Below are 16,760 nucleotides of genomic sequence, written 5' to 3' on the forward strand. Positions count from 1 at the left end.
GAATTTAGTTCTTGTATTTACAAATTTGTAAGAATTTAATCAATGTAAAAAAAAAAATCAAAATTTGACATTGTGGATTTCTAATTAGTTTATCAATTTATTTATGCAAATATTATTAAAGTCTAAGATAAATATGGATTGAAATTACTAGTTTAAGATTGAACGACCCAAAATTGAAGGTTGAAATGGATATTTATTCCAAATTTTAAGCTATCTAAATAATTAGATTATGGTCTCTATATGGATGGTGGAGTTTAACCATTAAATTATGTTAAAAATGCATGCCCTACATCATGATTAATATTATAGTAATAGGTAATAGTTTAAATATAATTGCTAAAATGAATAAAACCAAAAAAGAAAAGGTGAAAAAGAAATGGCACCAAATTATAGCAGCTTCAATTGAAGTCATAAAAGTTTAAGCAAAGCGAATCCCTCCTTTTTTATCAATTCTATAATTATCTTCATCAACCATGGAAAACCGCCGATCCCTTTCTCAACCTCTCCTCTCCTCAACCTCCGCCGCCCCCACCACTCCCACTTCTCCTAACCTCTCCAATCACGCCGTCCTCCTCCGCCTCCTTCTGGTAGCCGTCGTCGGACTCACTTCACTTTGGGCCAATCACGAAGCCTCAAAAGGCTTCGACATAACAATTCTCAACAACGCCAAAGGCTCCTCCGCCGGTCAACGTTTCGATCTCTTCTACGTTTCAAATGACGAAGCCACGCGCCTACTCCTCAACGCCAGTAACTTCATTCAGAATCTGATCTACCCTTCACAAGACCTCCCAAAGAAGATAATCAAAAGCGTACATCTCACGCTCTCCCTCCGGGATCTCTCTTCTAATGTCGCCGTCGAGCAGCTCGACGGTGGAGTTGACTTTGCCGTCCATTTGAGCCCTTCTATTTTCAATGACACAAACATGAATCACGCCATGTCAACGGCGATTCTCAGAGGTATGTCGCGCGTGTGGTTATGGAATGGAGAGGGCCACGCGCCGCCCTCGCTCCTCGACGGAATGGTCGAGCATATCGTCGCGGCAGCCGGATTTGTCGAGAAGAAATATTCCGGTGGGGCCGTTGGCACGTTGGCGGCATGTGAGCCCATGTGGTGGAAGGATAAGGACCCTATGGAGATCGCAACGTTTCTTGATTATCATGAAAGACAAGGGGAGGGTTTCATCCAACGGTTGAATCAAGCTTTGAGGTCCAGATGGCAGGATCGGACCGTTGATAATGTGTTGGGTTTGCCAGATCAGCGCCCATGCGGTTCGTTCAACACATCCGGAAGCCTATAGGGCAATGGGTCGTCCACATGGGTCAATTATTCCAATCCAACGAATGCAGTGCCGTTCTTGAACTGCCACGTCGGATGGGGTTGTCTTTCCAAAAAAACAATCTCTTCTACTTTATTGTTTCTTTTTTTCCGGCCATTTCGTCCTTACAATTTTTTACATTTGTTTATATATTTTTGTAAGCTCCGAATTGCACAACTTTGTGTTAAATACTCGCATTAAATTATCCTTCGACAATGTGTATTAATTTCGGTTTAATATAGTGATTATAATCTCTTATGGGGTGGTTTCTTCTTTTCCGAGGATTGGTTTCTAGACTTAATTATCTTTTTGGAGAATCAACTCTAGGACTTGTTCATGAATTTTTGGATCGATCTTTTTGGGCTTCATAATTTCAAGAGCTTCAAAATCCTCTGATCTTTTAAAAGTTTTTCGAGCTTTAGTTTTGTTTTTGGATCATCTAGAGAGTAAAAGTTGATATATTTGGAGCTTTGGTTTTTAGAGCTTTAGTGTGGCTTTTAATTTTCAAAACTTGGAGGGAATTGTGTTCCTTAAAAATTTGGAGCTTTAACTTTTTTAGTAATCGAAAGACTTCAGTTATTCCAATTCCTCAAAATGAAGGAGTACGACCTCTATTTACGTAGGTTTTTCTATGTGCTTTTATGGGCTTAGGCTTAGTTGTTTTGTTGGACATGACTTAGACTCAATATCTTACTTTGTTCAGATTTTCATAATGGACTTAAATTAGTATAGATCTTGAACCCAAGCGACTTTTGTTACTAACCTATACAATATCATTTTTCAGATTTGAGTATTGGTTGCAATGATGTGCCAAAATTTGACTAGCCAAACTTTCTCTTTCAACAAGGATTGTTCATTCAAAAATTGTTTGACTGGATTCCTTGATTTAGATCAATTAAATTAAATATTTTCTGAATTGAGTAGTTAAATTAAGATCCCATGTTAAGGGGAAGAAAAAAAAGCTAATGTTTCCACTACAAATGTTCGTAGATTGGATTGGGTTGAAAGAGCTTTTAGACCCAACCATAAGATTGTAAACTTCTTCAACATGCCTAAATAAAGCTTATTAAAAAATAAACAAAACCTAACCCAGCCATAAAACAATTAGATTGAGTTGGTTCGAGTTAGTGAGGTTATATATTTAACTTTTTATGCTCTAAAAAGAAATAAAAAGGTTAATACGTAAAAACTTTATTCAATTATTTACGTGTATTGAACTAAAATTAACAATTCAATATCAATTAAATTTTCGTTTCCTTAAAAAAAACTATTTCCAGAGTGGTTGGAGAATCATTCATAAGAAAAATAAAATTAAATAAAACTAAACGAATATATGTATATATTTGGAGTTTTTCTAAAAATAGAAAAAAAATCTACAAACTGTTTACATTTCATAAAAAGAAAACAAGACTTGATTTTTACGTGAAATGTAAATATTTTGTCAAATATTATATTTCAGACAATTTCACTATATTGTTTTTATTTATTTTACTTTGTTTTTTTAAAATATTTTCTTTCATTTCTAGCAATTCCTATTCACAAGAAAAAAATTGGAAAAAGAAAAAAGTTATATAACTTTTTGTTAGTTCTACTTTTCATGGAGACCTAACATATATCAAATTATATATGTATGCAATCATATTTTCTACCACACACACACACACACAACATATATATCCTTTGATCTATTAGCAGTGAAAATTAATTGACAGATATATGTTGTGTCAATGTTAATTTTTAATTTGATACTGATGCCATAAAAATTAAAAATGAAATGAGAATAATTTGTCAGATTCTTGTTGGTCTCAAATTCAAAAGTAGTTGGCAATCTTTTGGATGAGGATTTGAAAGTGATCAATCCATAATACCCCTCTGCTAGAGGTTGATTCTAATCCATAATTTGATGAATTCAATTCTTTGTTTGAAATTCAACTACTCTCATGCTCTTTCAATATTTTGACAACAATATTTTTTTTTTTTTTGTTATTCGTGAGATTTCAAACTAAACTTGAATAATTTTATGGGAGAATCCGTCTGATCTAACAACATTTGGATGTCAAGAAAATTTGTAGAAAATAATTAATTCCTAAGTAGATTAGCCATCATAGATTGGACTGTCATGACAATAGTGTTACTAAGTATCAATTTATACTTCAATCAAACGTATGTTTGTGAACAAAACTACACTCGTTCGTATTTGATCCTTGGTATCTTCATCTATTCCATTCTTCTTCATCGTTGTCTAGGCATCTTTGAACTTCCTTAGAACAACCATCGTCGCTGCCATCTCCACCACCAGAATCGTCAACAAACTTTCAGTAATTCAAAAGTCTCCTTAACAAGTAGTTTGAAGGTTGTTGCTATTGCAGAGAAAGATCGATGAAAAGAAACAAACTAATAAGAATAGATGGAAACCACTTGCATTTGATGTTTTTATCGATGTCTGTATAGAATGATAATGATAGTACTGTATCTCAAATAGATAAAAAAAAAATAGAGTACTTTCATGGTTTATTTCAGATAGACATCGATAGAGTACGTGTACTTTTTTAATCTATCTTAGATAGACATTGATCGTGTTCTATCATTATCTATCTCTATCCATTTTATCTCTTTCTATTTTAGATAGACAAAATTATTTGTTTGGAAACATAAATTACCGAAAAAGAAAAGTAAAAAACATGAAACATTCAAACAAATGAATTCCAAATTAACTCTCTGTTTTTAAGAAAAAAAAAGAAAAAGCAAAGGACTTGTTGAATTGTTGACCAAAACTCTCGGTTTGATTCACTCACACAACCGATTAACGATTTTTCTCATTTCTCCATGTATGCAAAAGCTCCTCAATCTCGTCTTCTCGAGAAAATAAAATATGGTGAAAGGTGCATATCTCTACTCCAAAATTGACAAGAAAGCTAGGGATTCCTTAATTGCTTATTATTCTCTCTCTCTTTTTCTTTTTATGTGTTTCTTGTTTTTCAACTCGTTGAAATGGTTCTTTTGTACTTTCCACAAATCTTCTCTACAACGATTACCTAAGCAATCTAGGTGGATGAATGTCGATGACTTGGCTCTATAACGTGGTAGATTATAGATCGAGGATAAAAATCTATGTATAATGAGTTTTTAGATATTTTATACAATATAATTAGTTTGATTTATAAAAAGATTCTTTAGAAAAGTGTTAGATTTTTAGAAAAATATCAAATTATTTTACAATTCTAAACATCATATCCATTGATTTTTTTCCCTCAACGACATATGCTTTTTTTTTTATTATTCTTTTCTTTTCTTTTGTTTTACCATTGTTTTCAAATTATTCTGACCACATGTTATTGAGATAATAGTGATATATCTTTTCATTATTATAGATAATAGAGAATTTTTACGTTTTTTTCTTTCTTTTTTTTTGAATTTTTTCATAATTTCTATTTTACCATCGTAACCTTTAAAAAATATCGCACATTTTTCACTTCTTTATACAATAGAAAGAATTTTAGAATGATAATCATTAATTTGATTTATTTTATATTTTTTGTGAGTTAACCTAAAATATGGTAAGATAATATTTGAGATAGATTTAAAGTTGAATGAAAATTATTTATAACATAATTGGACTAACGGCGTAAATATATGATTTTTCTATTAACAGCAAATATTTTATCGATTTTTTCTAATTTTGAAAATTTCTCTAAGTTTTAAATCATATCTCTTTTCTTTTCTATAATTCAATTTGATTACTTTTAAATTAATCTATTTAAATTTACTTTTTATTTTTTATTGCTTTTAAAAAATTTGGTTTGTTTGGATTTTTTTTTATTTTACGTAGAGAATAAAGGGAAAGAGAGAATGAAAAACAAGTAATATTTCACGTCTCTTAAATTATATAATTTTTTCAGTAACATTTTTAAAAATAGGAAAATATTAAAATTATTTACTAAATATAAATATAGCAAAATCAATCAAATTCCCTATAGCCTGTTTAAGTTTTTTTACTATATTTTGTAAGTAGTTTCACTATTTTGCTATTCATGATAAATTCCCATTTATTTACTCAACTTTTGATTATATTAATCTGTTTGAATTTAATTGCAATGAAGGTATATTCTTTTAATTATTTTTTATTTAATTGCATTTCATTTAAATACAGTGATCCACCTTAATAAATTTTATTTAATTTATTGATACATATAACAAGAGAAAGTCAATATAAGCTCAACTCAATTGTCGCATACATTTAATGACAAGAGATCACAAGTTGAAATACTCATCCCCAAATTGTATTACAGTACCTTTAAAAAAAAAAGACAAATTAGCTGAGAGGATATATAAAAAAATAGTTGAGAAAATTAGGGAGATATAAATGTGAAAAATAGAATTATGATGGTTTTGGAAACAAAACATATTTCATGTTTCATTCTAAAAGTTATAATTGAATAATCTATTCTAATTTTTGTAAAAAAATATATATTCTACAATTTAAATATCTAACAATACAAAAATTGTTGTATTTTTTTTTTATTATTATATAATACTTTTTTTAATTTTCAAAAAATACTTTCTGATTTTAATGAACCTACAGAAAAATCTACTTAGAAAAATCTTTGAAACAAAAAACAATAATAACTTGACCAATAGACCATCCTTATCCATTAAATAAATCCTAACATGTTGGAGTAATTGATGTCATTTGATTTTAAGTCTTTTTTTAAATTATGAAAAAACTATCATGTTATTTTAATATTAAAATTTTTATTAATAGCAACAAATAATACAAAAATATATTATTGAAATTTAAAAAAGAAAAAATTGATAAACTATTATATACATAACCACTCAATTTAATTCAAACTAATTTAATCATACCTACTCGGCTTCAAAGATTTGTTTCATAAACTTCCAACTTTATAATTAGTACATTCTTAAACTTTTAATTTTGTTTGAATCTGATAATTAATTTTTGATAAAATCAAAAGTTTAAAATTCTATGTTGAAATACCTTGACATTGTTACGTGGTGCTACAAACAACTAGTACATGGTATTACTTTTGATCATAAGACTTAAAAAGAGAAGTACTATTCTCTAATTTAGTCGCACTGATTTGTATGTTAAAATATTCTCTCTAATAATATTTGTTATTCGTTTGTTTGTTAATATATATAGCTACCATACGGACGGACTTTGATTGATTTTGATTTTAATAGTTTTATGAATGATAGGGGAAGATGGGAAAGTGAGTGTAATCCAAAAACAGCAAATGAAACGATGTAATTAGAAGTTAGTGGGAAGAATTGAAAAAGAATAGAGAAGAGGGGAGGTAGCAAATTGCAAAAAGAAAAAAGAGAGAAAATAATTAAGGAAAGACATTGACATAAGAAAGCTAACATTTTGTAATTGGAAGACTATTTTATTATTGGAAGATTAAGACATCAAATTTATTTGTTAAATTAGAGTGTATGGTATTGACACGTGTCTTGGTGGGGGGGGGGGGTGTTATAATCTAATGCAAATGCACTCATTGTGCGACATAAAAGCTCACTTTTTAGGTAGTTTATTGTTGGAATTAATTTAATGATTCTATTCATTTATCTCTTCAATCAATTCAATAATTTGATTGATTTAATTAGTGTACCCTTTTATTATCTCTCAAGACTTTTAAACATTTTTGATGTTGAGATATATCTCAGGGCCAACGAGGTAATTAAACTTTGATCGATATTCTTTTCTATATTTTTCATCTCGATTCGTATATAAATCATGGTGTGTACTTACACCAAACAACTAACATTTTCATTTAATTTATATTTGAATTAAGTTTTTTGTACGACATATTTTTTAGTTTTCAGTCAATCAACATCTCAAATATTCTACTTAATCGCAATTCAAAATGGTACAATCAATATTTACTATATTTTTCTTTCATTTAAAATAAAATGGATGTGTAATCTCTGGGTAATCTAGCCCACCATATATTGTTATTTCAAATTTTGCAAATTAAGTGTACATACTACTATACTAACATTATCATTATCATGACTTTTAATTTCTGCATTTAATATACCCTTTGAGCTTAAATTGTTAGATTTAGAACTTGATTGAGAAGAAATACTGCACAAAAACTAAATACCAAATGTGACATTTAATTATCACAAAATCCATGTAAAGCAAGTTCATCATCAACACAAACAACGTAACACAAAATAACAATTAATAGAAGCTGCTCATGATGAATTTGGATTTGTACCAAACAAGAAAAAATACACACACACACACACATATATATATCTATGTTGTTGTTTTTGAGGATTCAACACCTTCATTCCCAGCCAACATCAAATACTTATCCTTTCTAGTAAGGTTAGTACATTGAAATCCCAAAACATCACCCAATTGTCTTTGAACATAGTTAGCAACCTCGTAACTTGATTTTCCTCCACCACCACATGTTTTTTCCTTTGGAATCTTAGGAAGAACAACCATATGGTAATTAGCTCTTGGATTCATCAAAAAGAATATTGGATCCAACCATTTTAATCCACTTGCTGTCGTGCCATAAAACATACTAACCCATGAATCCACAGCAACAGGTACTATTTCATCTGTCAATTCAGCAAAGAGTGGACTAAATCTCAACAAATACGGCTCCCGACATGTCGTCCCTTCAGGACAAACAACCAAATCCCCTTGTTCGAGTAATTTTTGCATTTTTTCACCATCTTTCTCTCTCTCTCTGCTCAATCTCACTGTTTTAATTGGAGCTATGATTTCTGAGAATTTGCTTAAACTATATGTAACAGCAACTAATGGTTTCCCAAGTAACGCACTTAAAAACACGGGGTCTAATAATGTTCTGTGGCTACAAACAAATAGAACTCCTCCTTTTTTTGTTGTTGTCGTCATCGTCTTCGTCGTTGCGTAATCTTTTAGAGTTATGTTTAACCCACTCCAATGGCCTAAACAAAGACATAATTTGTAAGGAAGGAGAATGCCTATCAAAATTCGGTAAACTGCCAGCAAAATACCAAAAGGAATCCATAGGAATGTGCAAAGACTTGCAAATGGAGTTGGTAAAAACGCTAGCCTTCCATCGTGAAATATTAATGGCTTTGGATATCTTTCTCTTCCTACTACTTCTCCTTTTTTCATCTCCTCCTCCTTGTTCACAACATATCCTTCCTGTCAAAATATACAGATATATATTAGACATATACTTGATATTGGTGGTTGTTCATGTCATATCATAAATAGCACCTGTTTTTTCTGGCCCACTATTTTTTTTTTTTGTTTTCTAGTACATACTACATCAAGAAGAAAATAAAACACCGTTGTGAATGCGAATCTTAAGAAATGAAAATTAATGGGTTGGCTGAATTTTCTTCACGACTCCATCTACTACATCTTCATGTACGGATTTCCCTTAAAAACTTGTATTTTGAATTAAAAACTATATTGAATGAATTTTCAGAAGGCAGGTAAGATTTTTTTTTTTTTTTTTTTTTTTTTTTTTTGTAAATACTCTCATCAATTTAGGGAAAAATCAAACAGAAAACGCACTGACATGAATTATTCAAGAACTTGGTCTGACAAAATAAGCCACTTTTTCTGTCACGTGTAAGGATTTTTATGTTATTTTCTATAAAAATAACAAGTAAAAAATGGTTGTATTTTGTAGCATTTATTAATAGACTAGACAGACTTTCAAACTTAGGTAGCATAGTTAAATAGTGGAGCCAAACTGATATATATAGATTAATTAACTATATGTACGTGTCTCTCTCAGTAACATTCATGTAATAACCGACATAAAATTCATAATAAAATTACCTTGCAAAGAGAGATGAAAAGATGATCATGAAGATGGTTTGGAGATCCAATACCAATATCAGGCCTCTCTTCTCCAAAATACTCAAGTAAAGCTTTATGTTTGACAAGCAAACCATGTTGAGACAGAAGACCGGTGTAGTAACGGCCATAAGTTTGCAATTCAGTCCCTACAACATCCTTAACATTCAAATAATTTCTCAAAAACCCTTCCACCATAACTCTAGGAGCACTAGTGAACACAACCTTAGTGCCAGTAGCTTGAAAGACTTCAAAAACATGAAGGTTGAGATTCTCAAGAAAAAACTTAGGGAGAACAGCCTTACTAACATTGGTCATATCCTTAATTGGTAGCCCACAATAAGAAATGAAAACCATAGCTTTGAATTTGGATTGGGAATCCAAAAGACAAAGAAATGGCCACGAAATAAGCAAGATCAAAGCTCTAAAAATGGTGCCACCTTCAAAGCAAACAAGCATGAAATAAGGGAAAAGGGAGTTGGTTTTTGAGGAGTTTAAAAGTACATTTAAATCACAAACAAGAGTTTGGGATGCTCTGTTTTTAAGGCTACATTTGGAGATGTGGGGGTAAAAAGCAGAAGCAGCAGCAGCAGCAGCAGCAGCAGCAGCAGCAGAAGAAGAAGAAGAAGAAGAAGAAGAAGAAGAAGAAGAAGAAGAAGAAGAAGAAAAAAAAGAAGAAGAAGAAGAAGAAGAATTATTGGGTGTTTTGAGAGATGGGTTTGTAGTAACAAAAAGGGAAGTAAAGGTAAAACCATATTGTTTTACTTTCTTAGCTGCTTTGTAACATGAATTGGCTAAGAGTTGGTATAAAACACATTCTATGAGCTTCAAAAGAAGCCTTGGAAAAACAGCCATTGCTTTTTCTAAAGATAACGAGTGGATTGATTTTGGGTAAGTTTGGGGTTGGAATATGAAGAAGACGAAGAGTTTTGAGAGAGTATTTATAGGGAAGGAATTGAAGTTAATTGTGTGTATTTTGGAAATTGGAAAGTTGACCAATGTAATTTTGGTTAGGCGACCACTGTGGTTGGCATTAAATTGAATTTGTGATTCATTTTTTTGATCCATATATTTATATGAAAGTGCCGTTAACATGCAAATATTACAATTACTAGTAGTCGGTTCGGTTGGATTGTAGGTGACCTTCCACGGAGTAAAGAAGAAAAAATGAAATTACATTGTCAACACTATTTAATTACCTTTAACACATTTCTTAAATCACTATTCTAATCCTTAACTTTTTCACTCTTTTAATTCTTTTGTTTGATCTTTTTTATGAATTTATATATTAATTTTGATGAGTAATTATTTGGTTTTGTAACACTTTACTTTTCTTAAGTGCTGGAAGTGAAAAAAAAAAAAAAAAAAACCTTAAATATCGTTTTGTGAAATAAAACACTGAAAGAAATCAATCTATTTTCTTAATTATCTTTTAAAAATCTACTCGTTTTGTTTAGTTTTTTTTTATTATTATTATTAAAATAGCAATTTTTTGTTTAAAAAATTTATTAATAATAATATAATACAATTTTAATGTGAATTAAAAAAAAAAAAAGATTATGTGTGTTAAACAGTTATTGGTAGCCCATTTATTTAAGTATAAATGAAAAATAAATGTATTAAACATTTATTTAAGTATAAATGAAAAATAAAAACGTATTTAATTTTCTTTTGTACGAAAAATTTTAATTTCCCATTTATTTATGTTCAGTTTACGCTGTCCTTAGGGAAAAAGGACACACACATTTGATTTCTCACCATTCTTTTCCTTCTGAAGAAAATGAAATCTGTGGGTACAAAAACAACCTTTTTTTCTTTTTAAGAAAGTAATTTACTTATCATTAATTTACAAAAATAAAATTAAAACTATCTACATGAAAAAGAAAATATAGCAAAATCCAACTGTTCATAAGAATTTAAAAAGAGTTGGATCAGCTTAGGCAATGTAGTAATACTTTTGTTCTTTTGTGGGAGGAAATGTCTCTTTTATAGAGTTAGATAACCAATATTGTCTGTTATTTGAAAAATCTTTCGCACCGATTAATAAATGTTAAAGAGCTTTTTTCTATAAAAAAAAATAAATAAAATAAATGAAGAACTAAATAGTCAAAATGTATCAGAACACAACAAGATTCCATTGACTTAATCTTTTCTTTGATGTTATGTTAATAATAAAAATTGACTTTGTGTTGGCGGCACCCTGATCATCTCGGCCTCCTCAATCTCCCCAATCACAACACCGCAGTGATTTAAATTTTATTTGTTTGTTTCCTTCTAATTAATACACTCTGAAGGTTTACAGTTTAGATCATTTCAGGGGTCCAATAATTTCACATCTTCATTTAGAAGGGTCAAGACCTTTAATTTAAATGGGTGCAGCATCCAAGAAAATGGTTGGGGGTAAGAAATATTGAGGTGGTCATTTCCCAATGCAATTTATAATATATAGTAAAGGGCTAAGTGCATGACCATCCTCATCTAATTTGTTTTCATCTTTGAAAACTTCTTCTTTCCAAATTTTGTTGTGTGGTAGTTAAGCTCATGCATTTACAGATGGGTTCATAAGAAAACTGGGGGAGAAGAGAACTGTTTATATAATCATTTTGTATGAATGCTGATATATAGTGTGTGTGTGTTCTCTAGAAAGGCATCATGGTAACATTGTTTTGTTTGCATGTACATTTCATGTATATTACAGTACAACACCCTTTACACACACACACACACACAATTTAGTTTAAATTACACAATTAAATCACTCTTTTAATTCATATTTATTGTGTTGGTTAATTTATATATTACAATAAATATGAGCATAAGAGTACCTAGCTATTACCTAGAGGTTAAAAATTCCATCTGTTACCGGCCTACTAGAGGTGTTGAGGTCTGCATCTTGGGGTGAGTAATTGAGTGGGCTATTTAGGCTATAATCAACCAACATTCGAGGGGTGTGTTCAAGCAGTTGGGGAAGTAAGGGTTATTTTAATTAACCTTCACTCTGCTATAGGGTAAAAGTAATTAGAACCCTAAGTGATTAAAATAATATAAACTCTCTTTCGATTATGAGTGTTTTTGCTATTCATTTTATAACAATTTTGTCATTCAACTTCAATGTAATGTATGAATAGTAGGTGAATTTTAACTCTTTCTTCCCATTTCTCTAATCATTTCAAAATTTGATTATTGCTCTAATTAACTTCGTGGATAGTGGAAGAATTTTTATAGGCATGATAATAAATTCAACTAAGCATTTTCAAATTCTCTAACTCATATTTTCTATCAATTTATTTAATATAAATGTATGGTATCCTTCTTCTATCGAAGAAACAAGTCATTGTCAAACGGAGAGGGAAATACAAGGAGACAAGAAAAATGAGAAGATAAGATAAACAATGAATTTAAAAAATTGCACCATCAATTAAGGTGGAGAGGAAAATGCTAGAAGACAAAGATTTATTTCTTCGATGTTGGAAATCATATATACAAATATCTTCTTTCATTTCTTTGGAAATATTATCTTTTTTCTATTTCTTTGAACCTATTTTTCTTTTGTTATTTTTTTAGTTATAATACATGAGAGAATGAAAAATTTTCTTACATATTCTTTTCTGAAATATTAATTCTAAATAAAAGTAAAAATCAATAAGATGTAACCCTAAATTAGATAAAATTTTATAAAATTATGAAAATTTAATTATTTTATTTATTTTATATTTCAAAAGATAACATGCATTTACATTAAAAAATTTAATATATATAAAATTTAAGATATGAGAATAATTTAAATATTCAACCATTAAATTGATTTAAGATTTAACATAACAAACAAAAAATTGACTAATTCAATTCTAAGGTTAATTAATTACCTAAAGGAAATATGTTTTTTTAAGTTGGCAACGATGTTTTTATAAGTTGTCAACTTAAGTACCTAAACCTATAGGCCATAACAATTCTTAAACAGAGTTCTCTTTGTCAATTTTATTTCTGATTCATTGATATCTTATTTAAGAGTTAATTAAATGATTAGTTAATGAATCTCTAAATGAATTGTTAACCTCATTAAAACAAATTGACTAAAACACAATCTTAATCTCATATTTGAAAGATAAAACAATGTTGTTTGAAAAAAAAAAGGTAATTTTTATTAATATAATAAATTGGTAAAATATTTACAATACGTGTAACAAAATGAACAAACTCATGAAGCTAAATATTCTAAGTTTGCCCTTCCTTTTTATTATCTTTCTTCTCTATCATTTTTTTTCTTTCCATCGTTTTTATGCAAATTTATGTTTGTCCTTACTTTCTATCGTTTTTTTCATTTTTTTTAATGTAAATTTCTGTTTGCCCTTCCTTTCCATCTTTTTTTTCTTATACAATTTTTCTTTTCCTTTCCATTGTCTTTTTCTCTTATTCTATATTTTTTTTTTCAAATTGTTATTTGATTCAAGATCATGTACCAAATATAAAAAAAGTATACAGAGACAAATAAGGAAACTCATTAACAAATACAGAGAATAAAAAACCATTGTATCATCAAGTTCATATATACATAAAAATAAACAATATGGAGAGAATAGAAAGACAATATGGAGGGAATAGAAAGACCTATAAATTCCAAATTTTGAGAACTAAAATAATAATAATACTAAACATTCTTAAAAAAAAATCAAATTTGGTGCATAACTTACAACATAGGAGAGCATTAGAGAGAGAGTTTCAGAATCCTGTTGGTAATTATAGTGATCTGATTAAATCATGTTCTGATTACCTCAAGAAAACTTACAAATATTGTAGTGTCAAAATAAGGATCATTTTTTAAAATCATAATAATGTGTGTAATAATGTTCATATAGCTAAGAAAAACCTCACACCTCTGTCTATCACAAATAAAAACCTCGACCTATACGTCAAAAAGAAATCCGTCATGTAAAATTTTTTGACAATCACTCAAAATAATTCTCTCTTCCGATCCCGATTACAAAATTACACTCTAAAAGATTTAGTATTACTAACTTTTTTCCTCTCTTAAACTAGAGAATACGTAAAGTGATTTTAATTAGAGTTAGAGTTAGTATGGGTGATTCTAACAGATGATACTTGAAAGTAGAGGCATGGGTCCTTTTAATAGACTTAGAAACATATTCAAAATTCTTTATTTTGGTCCATGTGGGGATAAACTTTAGTTGTAATATTTTACCAAATTAAATTAAACACAAAACCTAGAAAACAACTTAAACAAATGAGATGAACATTAGATTGCTACAGTACTCTAACCATTTTCGACAGAGAAAATATTGTATTTGGTCGATAGACAGACAAATTTTGTGAAGAATGAACTTTAAAAAGTAAAAACACAACAAAATTTTGATTGATCGGACATTTTTTTGTTCCATTTTCACTTTTTACTTTTTGCAATTGAATTGATATGTAACCTCATTCAAGTTGAGAGGTTTAAATTACTATTCCCTCCATTTCTGTACTACATAAAAATTAAAAACGAAAAAGAAAAGCTAAAAGTTATTTATATATTTGAAAGTATTCATGAATCTCCAAAAGGACGCAAATTAACTCTCATCAAATCTATTCTTGATAGTCTCTCATCAAATCTATTCTTGATAGTCTTCCCTCCTATCACCTCTCTGCTCTCAAAGCTCTTATTGGCATCTGCAAGAAAATCGAAAGACATTGGTGTAATTTTCTCTAGAAAAATCAAGAGTATTTTAAAAAATATAATGTTTTTTGAGAATAATGATAGAAACAAGGTAGTTTGTGAAAACGTGACAAAAATAAGGTAGATGGTCAAACTATCGTAAAAAATAGGATAGCTTGTGTAAATGAGGGAAGTTGTGTAATCGGTACACGCTTTCTTTTAATCCATGATAGCCTAACTAAAGAAAGTCGGGCCGACTTCCATAATTAAAAAAAATTATGGTTTAAATACCCAATTTAAATTAAAAATAAAAATTTTTTAGTCAACATTATGGTTTAAATATGCAATTAAATACTTAATCAAATTATAAATGAAAATTTTTTAGTCAATATTATGGTTTACCTACGTACTTAAATAAATAATCCAAAAATGAAAATTTTTTAGTCAATAGACTTAAATAGCAATTAAATGCGAAATTAGAAATGAAATTTTTTTAGTCAATATCATGATGGAATTTAAATTTATTGATTTTATTTTGCATCCAAACATAGAGATTTATTTAAAATAAAGAAGCACCGGTAAACAATAAAGAGAAATTAACCTAAAGCTTTTCATTGTAAACCCGTTCATTTTCCTCTTACCTATCACGTGCTCCCCTTTTTCTTCCTCTCTCTTTATCCCTTCTCCTCCTCCTCCCTTCTAGCAAGCTCAGTGTCATTTTTGTCGTTTCCCACTCTCACTGATTCAATGCTTCCACCATCATTTGTGTTTCTTCTCACAACTTGTTATAGCAAGGGGTGATGGATTGACGATGGTAAGGAAAAACTACAAATTTGAGGAGCTGAAATGGTTTTCTACTGCGACGGAAAACGTCATTAATGATGAAAAAATAGGAAATGAGGAAGGAGAACAAAGATTATATTGAAAATTTGAATGAAAATAAGAAACAAATGATTGTCTTTTGGATGGAAGAAGATTACTCTATTCATGTTTAAAAAAAAATTAAGAAATTAGAAAGAGAATAGATGAGTTGTTTTGATTATTTTTTTATTTTGATTTCTTAGAACGAAGTCGTGTACTTATGCATCCGTTCTACATATGATCGGAATTGTGTACTGGGTATACGATTCCAGTTAGATTTTGGTCCGTAGGCGTGTACTCGGTCCACGATTTAACGGTACACGACTTTGTGTCAATATTTTTTAAAAAAATATTATTTAAAAAGAAATCAAAAAACCATAACATGGATAAACTCACTCAACTTCTCAAATGGTCCAAAGTTTCACTTCCTATTGAAAAAGGTGGTTTGGGTTAAGATGGCCGATATAAATTTCTCCTTTCTTTGCAAATGGCTTTGGAGATTTCGTATGGAAATTGACCCTCTTTGGAAGAAAATTATCAAAATATAAGCAGTTTTACATTGGTCAATTGCCTTCTGCAGGAAAATACTGCACCACAAAAGCCTCATGGAAAAATATTATCAAAGGTGCTGAATGGTTTAATACTCAATTGAATCGGTCTGTTAACAATGGTGAAAATCTTTCTTTTCGGAAAGGTATCTGGTGTGAAAACAGCCCTCTTTTTTCTTACATAAACCAAGACCTTTTGCTCTATCTACAATCCAAGAAGCATCAGTTAAAAGATACCAGGAACTCCAATATCTCGGACTGGGATTTTAAACCCAAACGACCCCTGTGAAGCTTGGAAAGACAACAAAGGGATGTTATGAAACAGACCTTCATCACCCCAAATGACAGCATGGCGGCAAAATGAGCATATATTCAGAAGAAACACAGTGTGATTTTTATTCACAAGAGAGACAGAACTTCCTAAATAAAATGTAAAAGTGTTCCAATATTCTTATAATTAGTTCTTATAAGACATGTCAAATTTTGTTAAAATGAACTGTCTCAAACGAATATAAATATTCAACTTTACATAGGAACTC

General features: G+C 29.7%; 2 protein-coding genes across 2 annotated transcripts; one reads left to right on the forward strand and one right to left on the reverse strand.

Moving 5' to 3' along the window:
* The first annotated feature begins 386 nt into the window (after positions 1-386).
* Positions 387-1,574, forward strand: LOC103491397 (uncharacterized). Its single transcript, XM_008451322.3, has one exon. It carries the CDS (start codon positions 474-476, stop codon positions 1,296-1,298), a length of 825 nt encoding a protein of 274 aa, XP_008449544.2. The 5' UTR covers positions 387-473; the 3' UTR covers positions 1,299-1,574.
* Positions 1,575-7,524: 5,950 nt separating this feature from the next.
* Positions 7,525-10,188, reverse strand: LOC103491396 (glycerol-3-phosphate acyltransferase 1). Its single transcript, XM_008451321.3, has 2 exons — positions 9,142-10,188; positions 7,525-8,493 (listed from the first exon to the last, which is right to left on the reverse strand). The coding sequence occupies exons 1-2, from the start codon at positions 10,012-10,014 to the stop codon at positions 7,603-7,605; spliced, it is 1,764 nt and encodes a 587-aa protein (XP_008449543.2). The 5' UTR covers positions 10,015-10,188; the 3' UTR covers positions 7,525-7,602.
* Between the last annotated feature and the right edge of the window lie 6,572 nt (positions 10,189-16,760).

Source organism: Cucumis melo, chromosome 5 (genome assembly GCF_025177605.1).
Source record: "Cucumis melo cultivar AY chromosome 5, USDA_Cmelo_AY_1.0, whole genome shotgun sequence".
Taxonomy (NCBI): Eukaryota; Viridiplantae; Streptophyta; class Magnoliopsida; order Cucurbitales; family Cucurbitaceae; genus Cucumis; species Cucumis melo.

Excerpts from the sequence above, each read along its gene's own strand:
- LOC103491397 (XM_008451322.3), top strand. The coding sequence starts at position 474 with ATGGAAAACCGCCGATCCCTTTCTCAACCTCTCCTCTCCTCAACCTCC.
- LOC103491396 (XM_008451321.3), bottom strand. The coding sequence starts at position 10,014 with ATGGCTGTTTTTCCAAGGCTTCTTTTGAAGCTCATAGAATGTGTTTTA. Across the intron at positions 8,494-9,141 it reads TTTTCATCTCTCTTTGCAAG|GAAGGATATGTTGTGAACAA; the intron begins GTAATTTTATTA and ends ATATTTTGACAG.